At 33.2% G+C, this 27162-nt stretch overlaps 2 protein-coding genes across 3 annotated transcripts; both read right to left on the bottom strand.

Moving 5' to 3' along the window:
- Positions 1–365: 365 nt before the first annotated feature.
- Positions 366–2956, bottom strand: LOC141457720 (uncharacterized). 2 transcript variants are annotated; one of them, XM_074134947.1, is made up of 3 exons: positions 2752–2956; positions 2135–2293; positions 366–2044 (listed from the first exon to the last, which is right to left on the bottom strand). In XM_074134947.1, the coding sequence occupies exons 1-3, from the start codon at positions 2878–2880 to the stop codon at positions 734–736; spliced, it is 1599 nt and encodes a 532-aa protein (XP_073991048.1). In that variant the 5' UTR covers positions 2881–2956; the 3' UTR covers positions 366–733. The 2 variants fall into 2 exon arrangements, with proteins under 2 accessions (XP_073991048.1, XP_073991057.1); XM_074134956.1 differs by lacking the exon at positions 2752–2956 and adding an exon at positions 2420–2580.
- A 2063-nt stretch (positions 2957–5019) lies between these two features.
- LOC141457714 (uncharacterized) lies at positions 5020–12023 on the bottom strand (the record flags this gene model as incomplete). Its single annotated transcript, XM_074134934.1, has 4 exons — positions 5020–6094; positions 7840–8943; positions 11614–11674; positions 11973–12023. Coding segments are annotated over 4 exons (1227 nt in total), but the record flags the coding sequence as incomplete, so codon positions are not given.
- Positions 12024–27162: the final 15139 nt, after the last annotated feature.

The following is a 27162-nucleotide window of genomic DNA, read 5'->3' as shown; positions in this document are numbered from 1 at the left end:
GAAACAATTATTTTAATGATCATTATGTAACTTGCAGAAACTAATTTAGCCTTTGTATGAATAAAATGATTCTTTGTAAACGGTATATTTAGTACTTTTTGCTTTATTTTCCTTTATATGCACAATTTGTATTACTTGTGAGGGTATCCGGTAGCTTATAAAGTTGACGTGATAGACGAAATCTGCGGTTATTTCTGGATTCAAAGGCCACAAGTTAGTTGAAAACAATTCACAGATTTAAGACAACAAAATTGATGTTCCCTAGTGTAATTATAAAAAAAAGACCTCTGCACACGAGTTAGAGAGAGGAGAAGATTAAGAAAAAGAATGGTAAGGAATACTTTTCAAGAGACTATAAACATTAATTTAAAAAATGCAAATTTTAACACAAAATAACAAAAATAGAAGTAATAAAAAGAGAAATGCCTTTTTAAAGACGTTCTGTCTGCCAGCCTTCAATACACATCAGTCTAAGATGGCATTAGAACTAACAAAAATAATCACTAACGACAAAATAAAGTTCTTAAATAATAATAAAGCTTACTTAATCGATATATTAAGAAGAACCTCGAAATCTTTAAAAAACAAGGAACATTATCTTTAATTTTACTCATATTTTACTTTCCTTTTATACAAACACACATAAATTTAACAATCGATGATCGAAATTTGGTTAATAACAGTCACTTTTCTGTGTCATAATAATAATAATCTGTAATTTCTAGTAATGTTGCTACGATTTATCGTCGTTCAGTGCAAATGAATTTGAACTAATTGAATTAGAATGGTGCTTATACATATGTCTTTTTAATGTCGTACTTGAACGATAACTTTTAGAACATAAAAAACAAGTAAATGGCAATTCTCCCGTATGAACAGTGGCGTGTAACTGCAGTTCTCTTAATGTAACATATGATTTGGTACACTGATTGCAGGGATAAGGTTTGTTATCACAATGATATCTTTGGTTATGCTTATTTAAGTCAGATTGTTTTTTGAAACCTCTGTTACAAGTTATACACTTATATTCATGCAAGCCTTCATGGGATGAACGATGAGTTGATAAATCTAATTCAGTCTTGAACATTCTATCACAAATTTCACATTGAAACATTCTTAACCCACCCATATGCATCTCTTCGTGACTTTTAGCTGTAGAATATTGTGCAAAAGTCCTCGGACAATAGTTACACATGTAAGGGCGCTCCCCTGTGTGAACTCTTTCGTGAGCCATAAGGCTATTGAGATGAGCAAAACTTTTACTGCACATTTTGCAATCAAATGGTTTTTCTCCTGTATGGCTGCGCATGTGCGTCTTAAGCCCTGATCGTCTAGAAAATCTTCTTTTGCAAATATTACAACAGAAATCTTCTATGTCTTCATGTAACCGCTGATGATATTTTAACTCATATTTATCAAAAAACTTTCTAGGGCAATGTGGGCAAGTATATGGCCTAACGCAAACATGTTTTACTTGAATATGACGTTTCAAAAGTAATAACTGTTTAAAAACCTGGCCACAAGATTCGCAACAAAATTCTCTACCAGATGAACGTTTCTTTGATTTATTTTCTTCGTTCTCAATAACCTGTTTCTCTTCAACTGTTTCATTGACAGCGAGATCCTCATAACACACTTCATCTGAAAATTGGTTAGGTACAAAATCCTGGTTAAGAATTTTCATTGCATTATCTGCTTTTACATTTTCACATACATCCCAATGACTATCTAATTCTGATAACGATGCATAAACATGTTTACAATTCATACATTTAAATCGTCTATGCAATAAATCAGTATCTTTTGCGTTGGCACGCTGAGTATCCTCCCCATCTATTACAGGAATGTAGCATCCTACTTGAAACTGTCTAGAAGAATCTTCATTTATTTCAATTTGCTCGTGTAATTCTCCTTTAGGAGAGCTTGTACTAACAACTTTGTTTGCTCTTTTATCTACATCCACTGATTCAATTTCAACAGAACGTTCACTAAATATTTCCACTTCTGCAGTAGCTCTTATACCTTCATCTTTTTCCACATTTTCCTAAACAATGAACAAAATTAACTGCAACATAGAAGACCAATAATAAAATAATAAACATAAAGGGTGAGGAAATCATAAATTGGTTCTTACTTGGTCTGAGAGATTATATTTTGATGGAGGTATTCCATGTATCACATTGTACATTGAAATGTGGGTTTTCAAGCATGTATTTCGGAATTCGTAAAACAATTCAATCATTTGAACACAATTATGGCAAATATATTCCGAATATAAATCTTCTTGGGCCATCTGTAAACAAAAATAAATGTAATATATATAAAAAGACAACCACTGCTTTATTAAAATGTGAGAGATGCGAGATAGATAAATGAATTCAGTTTTCATATGTAACACACATCATTTTTTGAGCTTTACCTAGCTTTATCTAGTTACTGGGTTGCTTAAGTGATTAACAATCTTATGAGGAACCTGCATTTTATGTTACATGCTAGCAGTAGCATTTAACATATGTGCACGAAAGTAAATCATAAGTTAGAAGAATGTTTATTTAAAGCAAATTAGTACCGACTTTTTTTTTATTAATTCAAAGTTTTTTTTGGCCTTCTTGATCCCTTTAGCTCCAAGCTAAACAAATTTTAAAATGAATTTAAATTTCTACGCTAACCTTGTGATCAGTAATGAAACTGCATAATGAAAAATATGTCATATTCTAATTTCATTTTTTAAAATAGAAATTTTTTAGCTACCATAAGAGATGTGCATAAAACTATCTTCGTGCTGAGTGGAATTCCATTATCATCAACCATTTGAAATAAGGAATGTTCATTAACTTCTTCGCTGAAACACAATCTGCAATGACGAATATTGCACTCCATAAAGAAAATGCACAATCCAACTCAAAAGATAAATACATAAATCATGGAAGGTTCCAATTTTTAAGTAAACAACTAACAAATCGAACTAGTAGGTGTGAATACGATCACGAAATAAATCGAATCACAAAATTTTCGATTTGGTGTAGTAGCAGTTTGCTAGAAGTAAGGATTTGCAATTGAAAGTCGGAGATCTCCAGTTTGGTTACCGCGTGTGGCTACTTTTTAGTTGGTATAAAAAATGTTGGATGCCAGCAGCAAAAATGGGCGGTTTTTTTTGCTTAAATACAGGGTGATATATTTAAAACGCATCAATTGCCAATAACTTTTTAGGAAAGCGGAAATCCGGAAAAACCCACTATGCGTTTTTTTGGTCGTTTTCAAATTTTCCACCCCCCGATGCTGTATCTTCATTTTTGGCGGAGTTACGGCCAAAAAACTGGTCGGGGTTTCAAGGACCACTGGTTTTGACAATAATTATGAATACTGCATAAAAAATTGTGAAAAATGACGTTGGCCCCTTTTCGATATCCCTAATATTTGTTGAGATATTTCTGTACCTCGGAGGGAAAAAGCACCATGTCACAAAAATTAAATTTTACAGGGGAGCCAAATGAAGATATTTTTCCAAATTCATTTTTTGTTCCACTTTTCCGGTTATACTCTTTCCTGTACTTCTCACCATAATTATTATAGTTGGTATGGCCACTTTAACTCCCATATTTTAAAATATTTTATTTTGATCTCCATTGTGAAAAAAATGTATGCCCATGTAGTGCCTTTTACCCTTAAGTAATGAAGTATCATAGCGCTTTTTAAAAATACATAAATCGCTTAATAGTAAACATAGGTCATAATGCTTTACACCTGTGGAAAGAGCAACAAAAAATTTGTAGAATGATGCCAAAATCTGAAAATCGAAAAAATGGACATGGTGCCTTTTCCTTCCGAGGTACAGATTTAAGATCAAATTTACAATTTTATCTATTCGTGATAGGTTTTCAATATTAAATACACGTTTGGGAGGTTCTCTAACTGCAAAAAATGTTATTTGTGACGCAAAGAACAAAAATAATAATAATTGAAGATTTTAAAGATGTAGTGTAATGTAATGGTTGTGGGAAAACCAGGATAAATTTGTTTTATCATCTTATAAAAGCAACCATCACATCACTTTAATGTACCCCGTATGTAATACTTCTTGACCTATGATTGCGGGAAGATTATCATGCCAGGGTGTTGGTCTAGTGGTCATGAGCGTGGCTTTGTAAGTGGGAGATCCCCAGTTCGAATCCCGCTATGCAGTCATTCATAATACTTATACATATGACTACATTTTATTTAAAAAAAAGTGTTATGATTTATTACAAGCATTTCATTCGCTTTGCAACCTCGCTTATTTAAAAACCTGTTATTATTCTTCACCAGATGATCGTTAGAATTGGTTGGTCTTTAATAATTTTGAACTACTAAAAGGGCAATTTTCTTAATTTTTCAATATTTAATAAATAATTTAATTTACACTGATCTCTTGTTTGCAAAGAACTTTGTTCTTTAGTCTTGCTGCTATACAACACGGTACTTCGACGAAATTTCTTATCTGAACAGAAATTCTTGTATTACGCTAAAATCCCTACCAAAAGGGCATAAAGAGCATTACGGTATTAATTTGTAAAAAAAATGAATACAAGGGGCCTAGATCCTAAGCAATTGTTGAATAATAAATTTGCAATAATGAATTTTTTAAGCAATATTTTCATGATACAGATAAATGCAGTAGCGACGCGAGAAATTATGAATTGAGTAACAACTCCCTTCCGAATACAAATTTCTTTTATCCTTTTATTAAAAACCAGGAGACTGAATGTCATTGAATCAGTCGAAACGTCGGGAGAAACACACAGATAGTAACTAAACAAAAATAACATCAAATAGTAATACAAAATTTAAATGCGGTTCTAAAAAAATATTTACAAAATCTGATGTGATGGCAGACGAGTAATTAAAGTAATTTTGAATTACATTTCTTGAAGTTGTTTGCTCTATTGTGGTGAAATATGGCCATCTGAAGAGATAACAAAAGAGTTTGGTTAAAACAAATTAACAAAAATGTAAAAAAAGTTTTAATACAACCAACAGAGTTGACAAAATATTTCTTCTATTATCAACAGTTAAATTTAACATATTTTATTTTTAAGAGGCAAGAAATTAACTGAATACAAGTGTATTTTCTCTAGTCATTATTCAATTCGATTCATTCATAACTGTATTGAAAAACCCATCTTCATGAGGTGGGTGTAAATGGATGTCAGTTATCCATACATCATACATTAAATTGTATTCATTTGCTCTGTGATTATACGAATGTAAATCTATTTTATATTTCTACTTTATGGTAAATAAATTATCTCAGCGCTTTTCAGTAAAAAAAATATTTTCAAAAAGTAATAGAGGCAAATACAAACTGATTTTTTAAGTTGCCTATTGACAAAAAAGTTACAAGTTGATTAAATGAACATTTCTTAGAGGTGTCATGAATACTCTGAGCTTAAATTAATTCAAAAATTAGTTTTTAATTTTAAAATAAAGAGTGAATTCTTTAAACACCTGCCGCAAAGAATATACCAGCTATGATACCAAAACGTTTAATACCAAGTATTTTGCCTCAGCTCTATCACAACTTTTAAAGTCAAGAAGCCAGTACAGGTTAATAATTTTGGCCTGGCAGACTTCTTTGATATTTAATACATTTTTGTCTTTATCCTCGTGGCCCCGCTTAAAAATTAGTACATATAAGATTTACATTCAGTTTATAAAGAAGCAGGATATATTTAGATTCATGTTTTCTTAGGAAAGAGGAGTAGGCCAGCCAAGAACAAATCAAAATCGCCCCTACCATTTTGTACAAACATGAATTAACTGTAACCAACAGTTTACAATTAGCTAAAATTAGCCAAACCTGCTCTTACTAAAAAATATTCTGGTTTTGTTAACTCCTGTCAAAGAGAATTAATAATTTAATAACAAAAGCTTTGCTTATTTTGTAACTATTATAAAAAATATATGTTTAATAAATAAATAATTTACAAATAAATTATTTGAAGTTTCAAATAAAAGTAGAACATAATACGAAATCAAAATAGCATCCAAAGATTAAACTGATTTTAGATCACAGTCAGATACATGATTCTCTTCTATGTATGCACTCAGAATAGGCCTGCAAAAGTAAAGATAATTAGATTTTTAATATTTTACATATTTAAAGACATTTTCTATCATTTTATTTCTTTCTTACTTAAACTAGTATCTGTTTTTTGTTTTATTTTTTTAAATAAAAATTAGGAAAAGTAATTATTCTTCAAGCAAAAGTTATTTGGCAACGGCTTGTTTTATTGTGAGGATAGCAAAACATGTATTCAAATAAAATTTGTCAGAGAGTTTTGTTCTCAAGTGAACAGTATACTTTTACAAAACTTTAACTTAAAATCGAGAATTCTCTGGTAAGGAAAATGAGTTGCCCATTTCTTGATGAATACTGTTAGTAATTGATAAACCACAATGTCCTGTGAAACAATCACACGACTCTCTCTTATAGAACTATTGGCTGCAACTGACGAAAGTCTTCAAATTGATAAGGAGTGGGTATTTACATTAAGACTAGAGTGAGTTTGTTTAGAAATCCTGACGGAAATTGGTGGTAAAAAAAAATTAATCTTTTTTTCTCTGGGTACCCGTGCATTCGGGTTACAAGGGCAATGAGGCAGCGGATCACAAGGCCTAGGAAGAGTTTGTGCAGCTCTCACCGTCCCTGAACCCTTTTGCGAGGCGGGAAAATGCCTCCTCAGTACAACTATCAAAGAACTGAAGCATAATGTAGAGTCGCAAAAATCCCTGGCCAGAGATGGTAGAAAAAGTTGTTTTTAAAAGTTGAAAAAGTCGAGAAGTTTAGCTCTTTGCCTAACTTTATCACAGAATTATTCCAACAAAGAGTAATATGAATAATCGTACATCTTTTAAGTGGCCATTGTAACTTGAATAAATACTTGTATCGCACAAGCCTGGCGGAGAACACAGTCTGTAGTATATGTAAAGAAAAACATAAAACATCACTGTATGTTTTGTGCCAGTTTGAATCAAGGTTACGCTTCCAAATTAAGTAAGAAACCTTTTGTCTGAAAATTTTCCTACAAAATTTAATACAAAATCTACAGCAATATACATGAAGGCATCAGTTCTTTAAATAGCAAGTAGTACCAAATTGTTTTGATAAGTTCAATGGTTACATGAGGAAAATAGTCGAGTTAAAATTCGTTATTTGTCCCATAAAAAAATGTGTTTTGAAAAATACTGCACGTCACCATAGAAAAAAGCAAGACAGATCAATTTTTAATTTTTCCCTAGCTCAACAAAATAAAAAAAAAAATATCTTCCCTAAAATTTTTTGCAGAGTGACTTCTTAGAAGAACTTTATTTATCTCTGCTTTAAGACCCTTGCTTAAATTGAAATTCATAGCCTAAGCGAAATAGTTTAATCATTGTTAAATAGTCGTTTTATTTTACCTGGGATACCTTAATCTGTTTAATATTTTGGGTTAATTTATCTGATGTTGCATCTGTCATTGAAGGCATGCTTTTATTCCTTCATTCTGACATATCAGATTTTCCTCGAGCACCATAGCGTTGTAGATCTAGTTTGTGAAATTATGTTGAATAGTACTTCTGTCACTATTTTTCGTGATTTCCGACACCCAAGTATTGGGTGGGTATTTGATTAACACATTACAATGTGTGATAAAAATATTAACAATGAAAATCAAACGACTATTCACAAACAATATTTTGTTTGATAAAATGTGAAACAAAAAAAAATCAGAATTAAGGTATGTAATAGAAGAATGCTGACCGAGGCAATCTAGGATATTATCTAATATCGTGAATTTAATCGTTATTCGAATAATTTACCTGCGTAAGAAGAGCTTGGCGGTTTGCTGCTAAATGATTTGTAACCAGTTGCATAGGAAGGAGGGCGGCTGCTATAACTAATCTTCGTTCCGCTGTATGCTGGTCTCGAAGAACTATATTTACCTGGATATCTGGGATACCTTGGACTTTCACTAACGTATTTATAAGGTGGGCTAGGATATGACTCGAAGCTGTTTGGGGATTTATAACCTGCATAAGGTGAATGAGGCCTAGAGCTGTAGTAAAGGCTGGGACCACCTTTATAGTCTGAATAGTAGGGAGATTTATAACTTAAAGGGCCACCAATATGTGAAGTCGGTCCTGATGAGCTGCTTATGTAAGATGGAGGGCTAGAACTATACAAGCCAGGATGTCTGGGTGGTTTACTGCTGAGCCCACCATCGAAAGCACTATATGAGCTTAAACCACCCTTGTAGTTACTTATATATTGTGGTGAGCCTATTGGTTTCTCAAATGGATAAGGTGGACGATGAGGCAAAGAGGCTGGGATATTCTGTCCATGATGGCCTTCATAACTGCCGGCAGCAATATGAGTAGATGTACCACCGACAATAGAAGTTGGATAAGCAGCAGGACTTGAGCTGCCGTAGACACTATCTCCAGAGAAACCAGAGAAGCTATGAGGAGAATTAACATGTTTGACAGGTGTAGCTGCGTAAGGTACTGGATTTGTTCCATGTGCAACTATCGGAGTTGCAGCGAAAGTTGAATATGGAGGACTGCCATAGCCTGCGAAACCAACAGGATTGCCACTGTACGCTTGATAGTTACTAAAGCTGTTAGGTCCTTGCGCTCCACTGTAATCAACAACGCTAGCTTGTGAAGCGCCATAGGCCTGATTGTAATTTGCAACGGGGGAACTGTACGCTGAGCTAGTTGGAACACTGCTCACTGGTGACTTTTGTGCGAAAGTAAAAGGTGTACTGCTAGCTTTATATCGGTCTGGACTAGAACTCTGCCCTTGGTAGGTGTTGCCATAACCATAGGTAACACCTTTACTATTTACTCCTGCTGCCGTTTGATCATCGTCTAAGAAACTACTGATACTGTTAATATCAAATTCATCAGAAGATGAGCCATAAGCTGAAACAAAAAAGATGCTTTCTAAATATTTTAATAACAAAATTAAAAGAAAAATCTGTTACTTGTGACTGAAATCGTCAATATTTTTTCTTCCTTTTGGATTAATGAATCAGTCACCAAAATGATACCAAAATAAAGTAATGCCTATTTTCTGGGGCGGAGCTTAACGTCTAACTACCAAATTAGGGGTCCAGACGGGAACGGAATGCACAAAATTTACTATGAACTTTTTTTTTTTTTCTAACAAACAAAAAACTTATTTACACCGGGTCCCACACTGTGTACTTAATAAATTATCAGAAGCATTTAGAGAACAGTTTAACGTGTAAGTTCCCCAATACAACCTATAATGACTTTTAAAAGAAAATGTTTAGACATTTTGAGAAAATCTAAAAAGAAAAGTTGTTCTTTCAGTTCACCTATTTTTACCAAACTGTAACTGTCATCACCTTGTAGAAATATCAAATTTGAATTTTCTTTTCTTAATTTATGCTGGCCACACTCACCAAATTTAAAAAAAAAAAGTCAGGAAACCTCAAAATAGCAGTCTTTTTTAAACACAAAATCGAAAATTGCACTATTGTAACACATCCTTTTGCGGAAGGATAAGAAAAACTCTGGTATGAACGCTCACATGAAATTACCAAGGATCTACTCTGAGTACCAAGAACAAGTACACTGACGGTAACGTGAGTCTCTGATTTAATATCAGTTTTCATGAAAATTATTTCAAGCAAGGAATATACGTATGTATATACTCGTATGTATAAAGTAAGTTATAGTAAAAGTATGTGAAAATACGAACAATAAAGAGAAAGTAAATAATTCTCAAAATTGTAGCCATAAATCTTCGTATTTTAACAATATGTTAAAGATAATAAATGTTAAATGTTTGGATAAAACCATATTTGAGGGAACAGTGACTTTCAATCGTGTGATTACTCATTTAAATCTGTTTTCATGGAATGGTCTTTGACTGCCAGACGACATCTCCGGTCAAACAACTTTCAATAAACTACGAAGCTCTGTCTCATTTCAATTCTCACTGTTGTTTGGGTGATAAAATCATTTACTGACTTAAGACTTTACAGGGAAGTTAGATGCATCCCCTTCGGCTGGTTACCTCCTAAAAATAATTCATGGAAAAAAGTTTCGCCTAAAAATTAATAGCCTCCAGAGTCTAATGATTAGTATCTCAAATTTAAAGCAATCAGTTTAAGTGGTTTTCGAAAAAAAAATCGTGAAACATAAAAATTTCTTCAAGAAATTCGCATTTTTGGCCACGCCAGTTTCTTCAAAGTTGGAATTTTAGCAATAGATTTAAGAATCAACATTATTGTACAAGTAACAGGAGCACATAAGCAAATAATTCTGAAACCGGAAGTTTACATAAATATCTTTCCTCAAAACGACCATAAAATTTTCATTGGAAAATGTTTAAAAAAAAAAGTCGACACTGCAAGTGCGCAATAAGTTTAGAAAAAAAACAAAACTTCAAAAAATGCATTCAATAAAGTTTATTTCCAAGTTTTAATAGCAATTCTGCTTTTAGTTAGCTGAAATGCTGATCATACACTGACGGGAGGGTACTCATACAACTAACGAATTTGCATAAGATATTACATTAACGCTGCTTTATTCGTCAAAGAACGCGTTTTTGTACCATCGACCGGTTTTGGATTTTCATCTAACGTCACAACTTGATTAATCAGTTAGTTTTTTTTACTTCTAGAGAATTTTATTTTATGTTTTTGTCTCACCCTACACATACTAAGAGTGGGAACTCCATCTACAGATCTCAATAAATGACATTCTAGGCTACCAATAGATAAAAGACAAGATCAAGTATTGAGCAGGTGAGCGATTTCAAGTATCTAGTATGTCCGATTTCCCGATTAATTGTTAGACATAATTGACAACTGAGAAAAACTGTAGACAACCCACTTGATGTGTGGAACCATCAGAAGGAATGTAATTCCTAAGGTATGTGGCACATTCTTCATTTCTGGACTACAGGCAGATTGAAAACATTACAAGAGCAATGCGGATAGATCTGCTAATTCAGATAAGTTAACTCCTGAAGCAGGGCAGGGCCACATAGAAAGGATGAGCGAGGATTATATCCCACAAAGGATGTTGGGTTATCCTGTAGTTGCCACAGGAATTTGAGGCTGCTCTAGGACCCAGATGGCAAAATTAATTTAAGATTTTATTTTTTGTTCTAATTTAATCTATGGTTTTTTTCTCATTATTAAACTGTACATTGGCTTTTATAGTCTTTTTAGAACAAGTTTAAATTAATAGCAATGAATTGTTATTGAATGTTTCTGTAAATTATGGAAATACTTAACACTGTTCTTAGACGAACTTTTTAATTTTTCACGGGACATCAACTTATATATAATTTACATTACACTGCAAACAAAAAAAAAATAGCCTTATATGATTAAATTGACAAAACAGGGGAAAGTTATTGTGATAGAAGAAAGAAGACTAACAAGCGTCCGGCTGTCCGGTAAAAGGAGCCCCAATGGAAAGTAAACACTTTCTCCGATGTACGTTTTTTCCTGGCTACCATGATACGATGCAGTAGTTTAAAGTTAATTACTATAAACTAGACAATACATGTAGTAAACGAAATAAATATAAAAATAATTTAGAGCATATTACCTGGAGGTTCAGCCACTGTTTGTAATGCCAATAAAGCCAATACAGTCGCACTAAATATGCTCTGCAATTAAAAAAAAATAAAATAAAAAAAATAGTTTTCTTGTTTAGTTGAGTGCTGAGCCTTGTTAATTTGACAAAAAAAAAGTAAAAGAAATTTCAAATGGGTCAGATGAAAGTCTTTCTATCCAGCGGGTTATTGACATTGAAATGGTTACTAACTCAACCTTAACCTTGCCTTATTAGTGAAATCTACTTTATTTTGGTTGGCTATTGCATTCCTAATGTTTTTTATGCATGTATGGATTTCTTCATGTGATATCTAATTTTATCTAAAACTATATTTTATCAACTATATTTACTTTCACTTTCCCCGTAAGTATTTTCCTTTGTTTGAAGATATCCTTTTTACCTTACAAAATTGATATATGTAAAAATAACAGAAATAATTACAAAGAATCTTGTCTAAATAAGCAGGAAGTTGTTAAAAAATTACATGCTAACTTTTTTTTAAGGAAATTATAAATTTTCAGCTCATAACTAGTATTGCGATTATAACGGATTTTCGAAAATAATTTGTCTGGAAATTTATAAACTAAAGTCACCTAAGGTAGAAAATATATTAAAACTAACATTATGGATGTGAACAAAACCTTTCATAAATTGGAACTCGCAGGGTGCTGGACTCGATACTCGTTAAAAATAAGGTGGCACACTTAAAATGTGAATGTACGAGTATTTATCATAATTAATCAATCGGAAGTTATGCTTTCTTTTTTTTTTTTCTAGTCAAGAAAAAACTTGAAACATCAATTTTGAGATCTTTCTATGGCGTATAATCGAACGTATGTTACACACCATTGGATGCTGGTACCGCAGATGGAAGAAATCTTCACCGTTAAACAGAAAAAAAAAAAGCCTGTAGAAAATGAATTGAACAAATGACAGCATTTAAAACATTTATGCAATTCTCAGAAAGATAATCAAAGATCCAAGAGGTAAGAGAAAATATTAATTCATTCAAAATAAAAATTCCGAATAAGCTACCACAACACCAGTGGCTTTTGGCTCTTCACTTGAGTAGCTTGCTCTCTTATGGCCAAACTAAACCGCGATCAGTACTTCTTTTTTAGGTTTTCGCATTTGTGTAAAATAGATTTTTGCAGCTTTGTACACTAACTTCTACCAAAAAGCTAATAGCTTTTAATTAAAAGTTTCCAAAATAAATTAATTTTGGGTCTGTTCTCATGGAACCGACACGCTAAGGTTTCCTCTAAAGGGCATTTAGTGTTCCACTACTGTTTTGCAGTAGAGAAAAGTACAAGCATTATTCCAAATTTAATAACAATCGGTAAACCTTCTGAGCTAAGAATCTTCGATAACGACTTCACCTAATTTCATTAAACATGTGCTTTAATTCTGCCATTAGTCTTTTAAACATTTTAAATAAAATAATTGTAGAGGAGTTCAGGAAAATGTACAAACAAAGTGCAAGTTGCTGGCTGATCTCTGTCTCATATAATTACAATCAGACGAAAGTACTGCAAAAAAATCTCTATCCTCCATAACTTTCCACTTGCATATTGAAATTAAACCAGCTAAGTCCGCAGTAAAACTTAGTCAACTGTTAGAGTATAATTGCAGCAAAAGAAAGTTGTGCTAATAAAGTAATCAGTGTTTGTGACCGGAAGTGAGTGGTGAGCTAACTTAACTTTGATTTCTACAAATAAAATCCAGAGCCTTGAACCAAGAAATTAAACTACAACTACATCCGAAATTATCTATTTTCTGCAATACCACCACTCAGCATGGCTCTCCAGTTGTTTCAAAATTCCCTTAAGCGTTAAAGAATTATTTTGAATGAATGAGCATCTAGCAAAAAAAAAAATCGTAATTACCCTAACAAAGCTTGTAAGAGCATGTTCTTCATTTTAGCTATCGTCTGATGTAAACTGTTAATAATGAGAAAGTCTTGAAATTTTTGCAAAAAATCAATTATAGTGTAAGAATAGGTACAATATGTTACCGGTTCAACAATAGTTGGTAAACATTAAAACTTGTGGCAGCTTAAAAGAATATTAAACAAATAGTAGAGATTGCCTCTTCATAAATTTTTTTAATATCTTGCAGGATTATTGTAAAGTAAAAATGGCGCTTTACAGTGTGAGAGAAAAGCATTTTTAATGTGAAAAATGCAGTTAGTTCAAACTGGACAATAATTGTTCTTAGTTCATTAACCCGGAAGTGATTCTATTAAAGTTTCATGCTCTTCCATGCTTTTATAAAAAGTTATTGGAACTATTTTTCTTTAAACATCGCATTACTTTCTTATGCACGGCTCTTAAATGAGAATTAAATATGTTTAATGTCTCACATTTGAAAGTACCTCAAATGCGGCTCTACAGAATAGGGCTTTGTATTAGTATGGGTTTACATTAAACTTGTACTTCCGGGCACCACAAAGGGGATCGCCAAGCTAAGGTGAGTTTTGGAACTGAGCTTGATTTCCGGTCATTGACATTATTGAATGTGAAATAAGAATTATGTACATCAAGTATGTTTGTTATCCACCTCCGTCCATGATGTTATTTGATCGGTGGTTAAATATAAAAGCCCGCATAAATGATTAAGCATTACGTTATCTTTATTTTATCTCTAATAAAAACCTACCACACTCGTTCATATATGAAACATTCTTCTAAAAACGTTAAGTTTGGAGATTCTTGGGCTGATTGGTTCAACAGTTCCATCACTCAACGGGAGATACGCAGTTAAACATTTCGATTTTGTTTGAACTACAGAAAGAAGTCGTATGATAGTCACTCCAGATCATTCAAGTAGCTGATTACACCAGTTGCTTACCACTTTGGCAACACAATATCCAAAAATGCACATAATCCATTTGGAAAGAACGTAATGGAAAATTCTCTTGATTAGATATTCGTCCACTTATACACTTACCGAGAGTATAAATAAAACACTTTATTTTTTACAATATTTATTTATCTAAACGAAAATCTCCTTATGCCTTCTTCCTTTTTTAGGTTTCCCTAAAGAATTATTTTTCTCTGGTCTCTGCGTGATCAAAGTGCTAAGATATAAAATATATATGTAAGTATAAAATTATATGTATTTCAGAAAAGAAAAAAAAGTGCTCACCTGTTGCATGATGTATAGAGACTGGTTGCCAATAGCGAGGTGTATAGCTACTTATAGCGGGCATCCGCATCCGCAGGGTTGTGCTGAACAGGGAAAGTCTGATGTACCCCACTCCATTTCGCTTTTAGCGAGAGGATCGTTGGTATGCTTTTTGTGTATAATCTTTTGGTCATTTCTTTTTTGTTACTGTTATGATTTTTTGATTGCGTAAGACCTCAGAAATGCAAATATAAATAAAATTTAGATTTGATTTGGGATATCCGATGACTTTTTGATTTGTGTTAAATATATTTAGTTCTATTTTCAAAATAATGTGTGACTATTTGGCACATTTTGTGATTCATTTCCATTAGTAAGAGAGAGAATTTCTAGATATAGATGATATTCTATGAATTATAGTCTGTCGACACTATTCTCTTTCAGAAGGGAACTTAATCAGGCTTGATTCTTTATAATTATTTAGCTTTTATTTCTTTTAATTATTTGATTTTTCATTAATAAAGACGTGATTTTGCAGAGACTAAATTCAGACACATTTGTAATCTGCTTCATGATATTCTATGCAAAACTTGGAAATGGTTGTTAGTGCCACAAATAACGAAAGTTCATAGATGAAGAGATGAAAATAAAAGAATATAACTATGAAAATCGTTAAGTCAGGAATTAACTCAGTTTGTAGAGTTACAAGCTAGTGGTTATGGTTTAACACTTCCTTTATGAGCCTGAAAAGCTCACTGCCCAAGATAGAAAATGTGGTCTTAAGCGAGAGAACACTGCCACAAAGTCGGCATTGCATTGAGAAGACTTACGGAGACAGTAGCCTTAGCGGTGACGAACCTTAAAAAAAAATATAAAATTCTAAAAATTCAAAAATTCTAATTGCTTCAGTAAGTCGGTTTTAGTGTATAAACATTTCGAACTTTGACTAAAGAGTATTAAATTCATTTTGGCCGAAAGGTCGGTCTGATTTATAAGTGATGAACAACCAATGTGATGGGTCCACATTTTGGGATGCTTTTGAATCTAAGCTTACTATCAATAGTACGTTTACAATCTCCCTTAGAACTATTTAAGATCAGATTGAGATCATCGAATTTCACTTTGAAGTCCGTTTTTTTCTTTTTGTTTCTTAAATTAGTTATTAAGTGACCTAAAGTTTCACGGCAGTGGAGTTGCCAAAAAACATTGAGAATTTGAATAATTGTTCTGGGGAAATTCGTTTCAGTCATTTTGAGGTGTGTTTCTCTTAGTCAACAACCTGCAAATTTTAGTTAGAGAAAGTCTCTCACAGTTTGTGAAACTTCAGCCATCCTTATGGCTAATAGATGATAAATTTTGCTTTGTGGATATCATTATCTTTGAACAATCCACCTACATCCTCCAGGTATATGAATTCATTAGAATCTCTACCACCATGCTGCATAGTTCAGATGTTAGGTTATCTTTGACCCCCCGATACGATGCAGGTATATCCTGACCAGTAATTAACCTGAAAGTATCAGCAGCCTCACTTCCTTGAAGGTCATGATTATGCGAATCTCATTCCATCACTTTGCTTAGCTTGCAATGGACTAACCACAATTTTTTTGGGGCTCTTTTTTTCCGCTGTGGCATTGGGATCTCTGCAACTTGGCTTGTCAGTCTATGCACAGCTTTCCTTTCGTCTGCGATCGCATCGCTGGTTTCTGAATTGAGCAGAGATTAATGGCTGCTTGCAACTCTAAGAAAAATTCAGTATTTTTTAAAATTTCTACTCAGATGTTCTTTGGCTACCAACTTGCTCCATCGAAATTTAAGACAATCTTATTTTAGGTGCTAACATCTGAGATAAAGTGGTTTAGACTTCAGCAATATGGTTTTTTAATGTTATATTACATAATGAGTATATTACTAGAGCTTCAATGAAGATGGTGTGGGAAGACCCAGTTGTGAACTTCCATAACTTCTCAGAACACTTTAATGTCACCATAGAATTACGAACATTGTTCATTAAAGTAAAGTTCCAAACTGAAACTTGTGATTTCAAGTACAATTTTAATATGATAAAAAATGTATTGAAATTAAATTAAGTAAAATTAACATTGAATGCAATTCACCCATAAACAGTTTATTAATTTTTAATTTCAATTAAATTTTTAATCATTTTAAAATCGTACTTGAAATCACAAGTTTTAGTTTGAAACTTTACTTTTTTGTAAAGACAGCGAATTCATGTAAGCAATATTCATTAAGTTTACTTATTAAATTCGTAAAGAATTGTCGTACTTAATGCTGAAGTATCAATTGTTGCTAATAAAACTTGGTAAATCATTTTTAAAAAAACTTCTTGATATAAGTAATTGGTTGAATGAATTCATCACCAGTTTAATAATATTAATCTATATTGTCTTCAATTTTATTTACTTTCTACTTTAGCTGAAAAAAAAATCTGATACCTTGCAGTACTAAATGATTACATTCATTGTGATATGGTTGTTAAATTTTGTTTAACTTTTACTTTCATATAGCGAAGCAGCAGAGCAAATATACCTGAACACGAATAAACATAGACGCACTTTTACTTTTTTCTTTCATTCGGTTATACACATCTGCTGACCACTAGATGAGGAATTAAAAAACCAAACAAAAATCTTGCCCATTGAACTTTCATACCGCTGTATTAATATAATTTCACAGGATAGATTGTCAACAGAAAGTTAAATCTTATTTCCGTTGCTTAAAAATTATTATTTGAAGTTTATTTACTAGTGAAAGGGTTGAAATGAACGCTGGCATTCAACCAGAAAACATCTAACTACAATTATGTCAATTAATGAACAAAACAATATTTAAGGATTTAAACAATAGAAGATCAAAGGTCTTACGTGGGACTTGTATTAAAACATTTTAACAAAAAAAAAACCTAGGTTAGCTAAAGTTTGTATGTCAATTAATTATGTGATATGTGGTCTTTACATCTTTAGATACTGATTTGAAAGGATTGTCACAAACTTGCGCGAAATAGAATATCTGAGAGCTTTAAGTTTATATTACCAAATGGGGTTTATATCATTAATATAGCAAAACACAGGTGAAAGTTATTGTGTGTAGCAATTATTAAAAATTTGTCATTTGCTTTTATTTCTTATTAGCTTAGTTGAATACTTCACATAGTTCTAGTTCCCTCGTGAAAGAAAATAGCACTTTCGAAATGTCAAATCTTGAAGTCATTTCTTTCCCAAATCCAGAGAACTGAGCCCTCATTAAATTACCTCATTGAGACTACTGAATAATAAGTATCCCTCAATATTCCTTAGTCTATTTTTGGCACGCAGGCATAACGTCCATCTACCAGTCAATTGTAGAGTCTTTTTAGAAAATGAATGGTCGCTGGAAGTATATGTTTAAAGAAAACTATGTTTACGTACGGCCATCTGAGATTGCGGTGGGGGCAATGTGTATGTACACTAAGACCCGGGTAGGTCCTAAGATGGAGAAGGACCCAAAACATGTGCAACTGCATGAAAGAAATTATGTATAGGATAATTCATTCTACAAAGTTTGCTCTTAAAGATGAAATCACTGAGATTTACAGACATTCCCATATGCATGTAAACACATTTTAAAGTCAGCGGGAAGGGCGCTATTTAAAAGTACAAAAAATATTGCTACCATTTTTACACTGAGGAACGACTTGTGGAACTTTTGTTTAAAAAAAGGAAAAAAACTTAACACATTTTAAAGTTTTTTTTTTTTTTAATTTAAGGTCGGCCTTCAGGCAGTATTCTCTTGTTACTGACCATTACCGGACAGGATGAACTCTGTAAGAAACTAGTAGGAATAGAAAAATCATCATCTAAGGGCTAGTAACTGGATTCGAAGCCATGATCTCCGCGTTGGAATCTAGAATACGTTAACCACTGATCTAATCCCTTCCATAATTGAAAGTAATAAACCTAAAATTTTGTTTACAATTGGTTTTCTACTTTAGAGCATTTTGAGAAATGATTTTTTGTAGTTGTACTATTGCTGACGTATTCAGAGGGGATGATAATGTAGATACAGTCTTATGTCTTCTGGAAAAATAAGAAAATTGGTCAAACAGAATTACTCATATCTGCGCTAAGAACTAGTAAGAGAGAGTTTCCCATCTGTTCTTTTATTTGGTTTCAAGTTCGAATCGCCTTAATGAATTTAGACCCTGATTCAAAATTTTAAAATTGCCCAATTTATTTTCATTCAGTAAACTTTTAATTCCATTCAGTAAAAATGAAATATATTATTGGAGAAAGTAGGAACAAAAAGTACAATACTGAAAATAAGATAATGGTTTTATTTAAATGCGGGTCCCATTCGCTGACAGAGAATCCCATAGTGAATAGTATATTATTAACTTAATCGTTCTTTGCGGAAAGTAGAGGGAAAATGGCGGTTCTGGCGCACCTAAATTGTGCCAGGTCCAAACACCTCCAAATCTGACCGGGAAATCATCGAGTTCAACGAAGCTGTAAGCCATACCCATTAGCACCAAAAATTTTAAAGTATTTCACTGACCCGGTGATTGACATACCGAATATTCGGTGGTACCAGTGTTTGACATGGAGTGGGACCAGTGATTGACAACAAGTATATTCCTGAAACGAACTAAAAAATTCAAAATACCTAAATCACTTTTCCACTTAGATTTTTAACAAAAAAATCAGTCTTATTCTTAATTAATAACAATCGGTTTTTAAATTGGCCTACCTAAATAATGTAATATTTTTCAACATTACGCTTTTTCATGCAGTTATTGACGATCAACCCTTATACAACTATCCTACCGGAGAGTTTTAATTTCGTTTAAACCTTCTAGGGCATCTGCGTCATTCAATTATCGAGAAACTTCATTATACAAAACCTTCAAACTAGTATTGGTTACTTTGGCTCAAGAAACAGTTCACTTATCCTTCTTGCAATGATAGGATGACGGTTCCGGAATGCATTCTACCAAGATTTACCTGGAAGGTTATTATTGAAAGAGTTCGGTATATCTAGTTTATTAATAAGTTGCCACACACTCATCAGTAGATGGCTTTAAGTGATGGGAAACCCAGCTCTGGCAACGAACGTGAACCACAAAACTAAAAAAAATCCTCTTCCGCAGAGGAGAGTACTGTACTTGGCTCCATACGTCTGCTGACTGTAGATTTACCTTTCACTTTGTACAGTAGAGTAACTCGAGCGACTAGGTGCTTTTTAGCAGCTTTACTAATTGATGTTCCTTGACCTACAACTACCATTAACAACACATTATTAGCATGAAATTTTGTTCACTTACATACTACACTTTACTGAGTTATAAGTTATACGCTGTAGTTTCCTTGAGTACAGATCCATGAGTAGAGAAGATATTGAGAGTTGAAATTTTTTTGGGTCATGGTTTTGCTGTGAAATGGGGCCCTTGTAACTCCCTCAGTAAACAACATATTATTCGTATGAAATTTTGTGCTCTTACACACACTGTTTTACTGAGTAGTATGCTGTAGTTTTGTTGAGTACAGATCCATTAGTTGAGAAGATATTGAGAGTTGAAATTTTTTTGGGTCATGGTTTTGCTGTGAAATGGGGCCCTTGTAACTCCTTCAGTAAACAACAGATTATTCGTATGAAATTTTGTGCTCTTACACACACTGTTTTACTGAGTAGTATGCTATAGTTTTCTTGAGTACAGATCCATTAGTTGAGAAGATATTGAGAGTTGAAATTTTTTTGGGTCATGGTTTTGCTGTGAAATGAGGCCCTTGTAACTCCCTCAGTAAACAACAGATTATTCGTATGAAATTTTGTGCTCTTACACACACTGCTTTACTGAGTACTATGCTATAGTTTTCGTGAGTACAGATCCATTAGTTGAGAAGATATTGAGAGTTGAAATATTTTTGGGTCATGGTTTTGCTGTGAAATGGGGCCCTTGAAACTCCTTCAGTAAACAACAGATTATTCGTATAAAATTTTGTGCTCTTACACACACTGTTTTACTGAGTAGTATGCTATAGTTTTATTGAGTACAGATCCATTAATTGAGAAGATATTGAGAGTTGAAATTTTTTTGGGTCATGGTTTTGCTGTGAAATGGGGCCCTTGTAACTCCCACAGTAAACAACAGATTATTCGTATGAAATTTTGTGCTCTTAAACACACTGTTTTACTGAGTACTATGCTATAGTTTTGTTGAGTACAGATCCATTAGTTGAGAAGATATTAAGTGTTGAAATTTTTTTGGGTCATGGTTTTGTTGTAAAATGGGGCCCTTGTAACTCCCACAATAAACAACATATTATTCGTATAAAATTTTGTGCTCTTACACACACTGTTTTACTGAGCAGTATGCTGTAGTTTTGAAGAGTACAGATCCATTAGTTGAGAAGATATTGAGAGTTGAAATTTTTTTGGGTCATGGTTTTGCTGTGAAATGGGTCCCTTGTAACTCCCTCAGTAAACAACAGATTATTCGTATGAAATTTTGTGCTCTTACACACACTGTTTTACTGAGTAGTATGCTATAGTTTTCTTGAGTACAGATCCATGAGTAGAGAAGATATTGAGAGTTGAAATTTTTTTGGGTCATGGTTTTGCTGTGAAATGGGGCCCTTGTAACTCCCTCAGTAAACAACATATTATTCGTATGAAATTTTGTGCTCTTACACACACTGTTTTACTGAGTAGTATGCTATAGTTTTATTGAGTACAGATCCATTACTTGAGAAGATATTGAGATTTAAAATTTTTTTTGGTCATAGTTTTGCTGTGAAATGGGCCCTTGTAACTCCCACAATAAACAACAGATTATTCGTATGAAATTTTGTGCTCTTACACACACTATTTTACTGAGTAGTATGCTATAGTTTTGTTGAGTACAGATCCATTAGTTGAGAAGATATTGAGAGTTGAAATTTTTTTGGGTCATGGTTTTGTTGTGAAATGGGGCCCTTGTAACTCCCACAATAAACAACATATTATTCGTATAAAATTTTGTGCTCTTACACACACTGTTTTACTGAACAGTATGCTGTAGTTTTGAAGAGTACAGATCCATTAGTTGAGAAGATATTGAGAGTTGAAATTTTTTTAGGTCATGGTTTTGCTGTGAAATGGGGCCCTTGTAACTCCCTCAGTAAACAACAGATTATTCGTATGAAATTTTGTGCTCTTACACACACTGTTTTACTGAGTAGTATGCTATAGTTTTCTTGAGTACAGATCCATTAGTAGAGAAGATATTGAGAGTTGAAATTTTTTTGGGTCATGGTTTTGCTGTGAAATGGGGCCCTTGTAACTCCCTCAGTAAACAACATATTATTCGTATGAAATTTTGTGCTCTTACACACACTGTTTTACTGAGTAGTATGCTGTAGTTTTGTTGAGTACAGATCCATTAGTTGAGAAGATATTGAGAGTTGAAATTTTTTTGGGTCATGGTTTTGCTGTGAAATGGGGCCCTTGTAACTCCTTCAGTAAACAACAGATTATTCGTATGAAATTTTGTGCTCTTACACACACTGTTTTACTGAGTAGTATGCTATAGTTTTCTTGAGTACAGATCCATTAGTTGAGAAGATATTGAGAGTTGAAATTTTTTTGGGTCATGGTTTTGCTGTGAAATGAGGCCCTTGTAACTCCCTCAGTAAACAACAGATTATTCGTATGAAATTTTGTGCTCTTACACACACTGCTTTACTGAGTACTATGCTATAGTTTTCGTGAGTACAGATCCATTAGTTGAGAAGATATTGAGAGTTGAAATATTTTTGGGTCATGGTTTTGCTGTGAAATGGGGCCCTTGAAACTCCTTCAGTAAACAACAGATTATTCGTATAAAATTTTGTGCTCTTACACACACTGTTTTACTGAGTAGTATGCTATAGTTTTATTGAGTACAGATCCATTAATTGAGAAGATATTGAGAGTTGAAATTTTTTTGGGTCATGGTTTTGCTGTGAAATGGGGCCCTTGTAACTCCCACAGTAAACAACAGATTATTCGTATGAAATTTTGTGCTCTTAAACACACTGTTTTACTGAGTACTATGCTATAGTTTTGTTGAGTACAGATCCATTAGTTGAGAAGATATTAAGTGTTGAAATTTTTTTGGGTCATGGTTTTGTTGTGAAATGGGGCCCTTGTAACTCCCACAATAAACAACATATTATTCGTATAAAATTTTGTGCTCTTACACACACTGTTTTACTGAGCAGTATGCTGTAGTTTTGAAGAGTACAGATCCATTAGTTGAGAAGATATTGAGAGTTGAAATTTTTTTAGGTCATGGTTTTGCTGTGAAATGGGGCCCTTGTAACTCCCTCAGTAAACAACAGATTATTCGTATGAAATTTTGTGCTCTTACACACACTGTTTTACTGAGTAGTATGCTATAGTTTTCTTGAGTACAGATCCATTAGTAGAGAAGATATTGAGAGTTGAAATTTTTTTGGGTCATGGTTTTGCTGTGAAATGGGGCCCTTGTAACTCCCTCAGTAAACAACATATTATTCGTATGAAATTTTGTGCTCTTACACACACTGTTTTACTGAGTAGTATACTGTAGTTTTGTTGAGTACAGATCCATTAGTTGAGAAGATATTGAGAGTTGAAATTTTTTTGGGTCATGGTTTTGCTGTGAAATGGGGCCCTTGTAACTCCTTCAGTAAACAACAGATTATTCGTATGAAATTTTGTGCTCTTACACACACTGTTTTACTGAGTAGTATGCTATAGTTTTATTGAGTACAGATCCATTACTTGAGAAGGTTTTGAGATTTATAATTTTTTTTGGTCATAGTTTTGCTGTGAAATGGGCCCTTGTAACTCCCACAATAAACAACAGATTATTCGTATGAAATTTTGTGCTCTTACACACACTGTTTTACTGAGTAGTATGCTACAGTTTTGTTGAGTACAGATCCACTACTTGAAAAGATATTGAGAGTTGAAATTTTTTTGGGTCATGGTTTTGCTGTGAAATGGGGCCCTTGTAACTCCATCAGTAAACAACAGATTATTCGTATGAAATTTTGTGCTCTTACACACACTGTTTTACTGAGTACTATGCTATAGTTTTCTTGAGTACAGATCCATTAGTTGAGAAGATATTAAGTGTTGTAATTTTTTTGGGTCATGGTTTTGGTGTGAAATGGGGCCCTTGTAACTCCCTCAGTAAACAACAGATTCTTCGTATGAAATTTTGTGCTCTTAAACACACTGTTTTACTGAGTACTATGCTATAGTTTTCTTGAGTAGAGATCCATTAGTTGAGAAGATATTGAGAGTTGAAAGTTTTTTGGGTCATGGTTTTGCTGTGAAATGGGTCCCTTGTAACTCCCTCAGTAAACAACAGATTATTCGTATGAAATTTTGTGCTCCTACACACACTGTTTTACTGAGTACTATGCTATAGTTTTCTTGAGTACAGATCCATTACTTGAGATGATATTGAGAGTTGAAATTTTTTTGGGTCATGGTTTTGCTGTGAAATGGGGCCTTTGTAACTCCCTCAGTAAACAACAGATTATTCGTATGAAATTTTGTTCTCTTACAAACACTGTTTTACTGAGTAGTATGCTATAGTTTTCTTGAGTACAGATCCATTAGTTGAGAAGATATTGACAGTTGAAATTTTTTTGGGTCATGGTTTTGCTGTGAAATGGGCCTTTGTAACTCCCACAATAAACAACAGATTATTCGTATGAAATTTTGTGCTCTTACACACACTGTTTAACTATGCTATAGTTTTCTTGAGTACAGATCCATTAGTTGAGAAGATATTGAGAGTTGAAATTTTTTTGGGTCATGGTTTTGCTGTGAAATGGGGCCCTTGTAACTCCATCAGTAAACAACAGATTATTCGTATGAAATTTTGTGCTCTTACACACACTGTTTTACTGAGTAGTATGCTATAGTTTTCTTGAGTACAGATCCATTAGTTGAGAAGATATTGAGAGTTGAAATTTTTTTGGGTCATAGTTTTGCTGTGAAATGGGGCCCTTGTAACTCCCACAATAAACAACAGATTATTCGTATGAAATTTTGTGCTCCTACACACACTGTTTTACTGAGTACTATGCTATAGTTTTCTTGAGTACAGATCCATTAGTTGAGAAGATATTGAGAGTTGAAATTTTTTTGGGTCATGTTTTTGCTGTGAAATGGGGCCTTTGTAACTCCCTCAGTAAACAACAGATTATTCGTATGAAATTTTGTGCTCTTACACACACTGTTTTACTGAGTAGTATGCTATAGTTTTCTTGAGTACAGATCCATTAGTTGAGAAGATATTGAGAGTTGAAATTTTTTTAGGTCATAGTTTTGCTGTGAAATGGGGCCCTTGTATCTCCCTCAGTAATCAACAGATTATTCGTATGAAATTTTGTGCTCTTAAACACACTGTTTTACTGAGTACTATGCTATAGTTTTCTTGAGTACAGATCTATTAGTTGAGAAAATATTGAGATTTAAAATTTTTTTGGGTCATGGTTTTGCTGTGAAATGGGGCCCTTGTAACTCCCACAGTAAACAACAGATTATTCGTATGAAATTTTGTGCTCTTAAACACACTGTTTTACTCAGTACTGTGCTATAGTTTTCTTGAGTACAGATCCATTAGTTGAGAAGATATTGAGATTTAAAATTTTTTTTGGTCATGGTTTTGCTGTGAAATGGGCCCTTGTAACTCCCGCAATATTCAACAGATTATTCGTATGAAATTTTGTGCTCTTACACCCACTGTTTTACTGAGTGTTAGTAGAGAGAAAATTCTCTCTTTTAATTGGTGAAATTTTTCATAGTTTATTTTTTATTCATTTAATTTTGTTACTTTTTACGCGTATAATATCTTATTACCTATACCACAAAGTTGATAAATGTGATAGTGTGATGGCTATATGTTCGGACTTGGAGCATGTACAGGCAAATTAACGATTAAATAAAAACAGAAATAATATGAGTCATCCTATTGAGCAGGCAATAACGACATGTTAATACAGGTTTGCTTGGTTGGTAAATAGAAATAGCAAGAGTCACGCAGGTTGCGACAAATTTTGAATGTTATGAGTTCTTTATTTTTCTATATTTATTCAAAAATATAAATTAAACGGAAGTAATATGAGTCATCCTACTGAGACTACAACGTCATGTTCAGGTTTGTATAGTTGGTAAAGTGAAATAGTAAGCGATATGGAAATTAGTTAAGGTTGCAACAAGTTGCGTCATCAAGTTCTTATTTTATTTAATTTTTCAAAATATTAATAAGTGCAGCGCATATGAGTTTGAGTATAAAAATTATATTACTTATAGATTGTAGGGCGCCAATAACCTTAGATGTTGACGCGCCTTAAATCATTTAAACAAACTTATAGATTGTATCGATATTAATCAATACACATAACAATGTGGTAATCGATAGGAATAATCGATATTGCATCTGCCTTCTGTATAAATGTTTTAAGTTCAAAGTTCAGTTTACTTTTAACTTCATGATAACAAAATAAAATAATAATTAAAGAGAAAAAAGGAATATAACTACATGTCTAGACTTCTTGGAGCATGTACAGGCAAATTAACTATTAAATAAAAACGGAAATAATATGAGTTTTCCTATTGGAAAACACAGTAAACAGAAATAATAAGAGATATGCTAATTAGTTAAGGTTACTACAAGTTGCGTCATAATAAGTTCTGTTATTTAGTTTTTCAAAAATATTAATAAATGCAGCGCATATGTATTTGGGTGCAATTGCTTTCTGTATTAAGGTCTCACACTTCTGACTGGAGTTTACGCATGCGCAGTTGATTAAGTTATCAGTGTAAATCATTTTCCTATTTAAAAAACAGCTGTTGGCACATGTATGAATTAACAGAAAATATAAAAGCTGTGGAAAGAAGGGGGGGGCTTGCTACAGAGACATGTCCAGAGAGGTAATCATTTGGAAAAAAGACGCAATTCTATTGGCTAGTTAGAGTGTGACGTAATTGTGGTGGGGGGAGCATGCTAGAAGCTAGCTGGTAGGATAACCCAAGTGTTAGTTGGCGTTTACTTTTCAGTGAGTGTAGGTAGCCGCATCAGCAGAGGAAGCAGTCCAGGTGAAGCGGTAAGTAAATAATTTCCTTATAACCATTAGTTATACCATTTTTGTTTAAGTTGAATATTTTTGTGATAGGGGGGGGGGGCAATTTTAATTAAATAAAATGTTTTGGTAAGGGGGTAAAAATTTTTAAAAATAATTCCAATATAAGAGAACATTCAAAACTAGAGTAAGCGAGACTATGTGGTCTACTGGTTAAGATAACGTAATATCCAACACGAAGGTTGTAGGATCGACCCTCACGTGAGAAAGCCTTCCCATCGGGGGTGAGGGGGTGGAGGTTAAAGAAGAGATC

The sequence above is a fragment of the Rhodnius prolixus genome, unplaced genomic scaffold (assembly GCF_049639745.1).
Source record: "Rhodnius prolixus isolate KJV_2025 unplaced genomic scaffold, Rpr scaffold_1, whole genome shotgun sequence".
Taxonomy (NCBI): Eukaryota; Metazoa; Arthropoda; class Insecta; order Hemiptera; family Reduviidae; genus Rhodnius; species Rhodnius prolixus.
This window is presented reverse-complemented; position numbering and strand designations above follow the sequence as displayed.

Excerpts from the sequence above, each read along its gene's own strand:
- LOC141457720 (XM_074134947.1), bottom strand. The coding sequence starts at position 2,880 with ATGGAGTGCAATATTCGTCATTGCAGATTGTGTTTCAGCGAAGAAGTT. Across the intron at positions 2,294-2,751 it reads TTTTATGCACATCTCTTATG|ATGGCCCAAGAAGATTTATA; the intron begins GTAGCTAAAAAA and ends TTTTGTTTACAG. Across the intron at positions 2,045-2,134 it reads AATATAATCTCTCAGACCAA|GAAAATGTGGAAAAAGATGA; the intron begins GTAAGAACCAAT and ends TTCATTGTTTAG.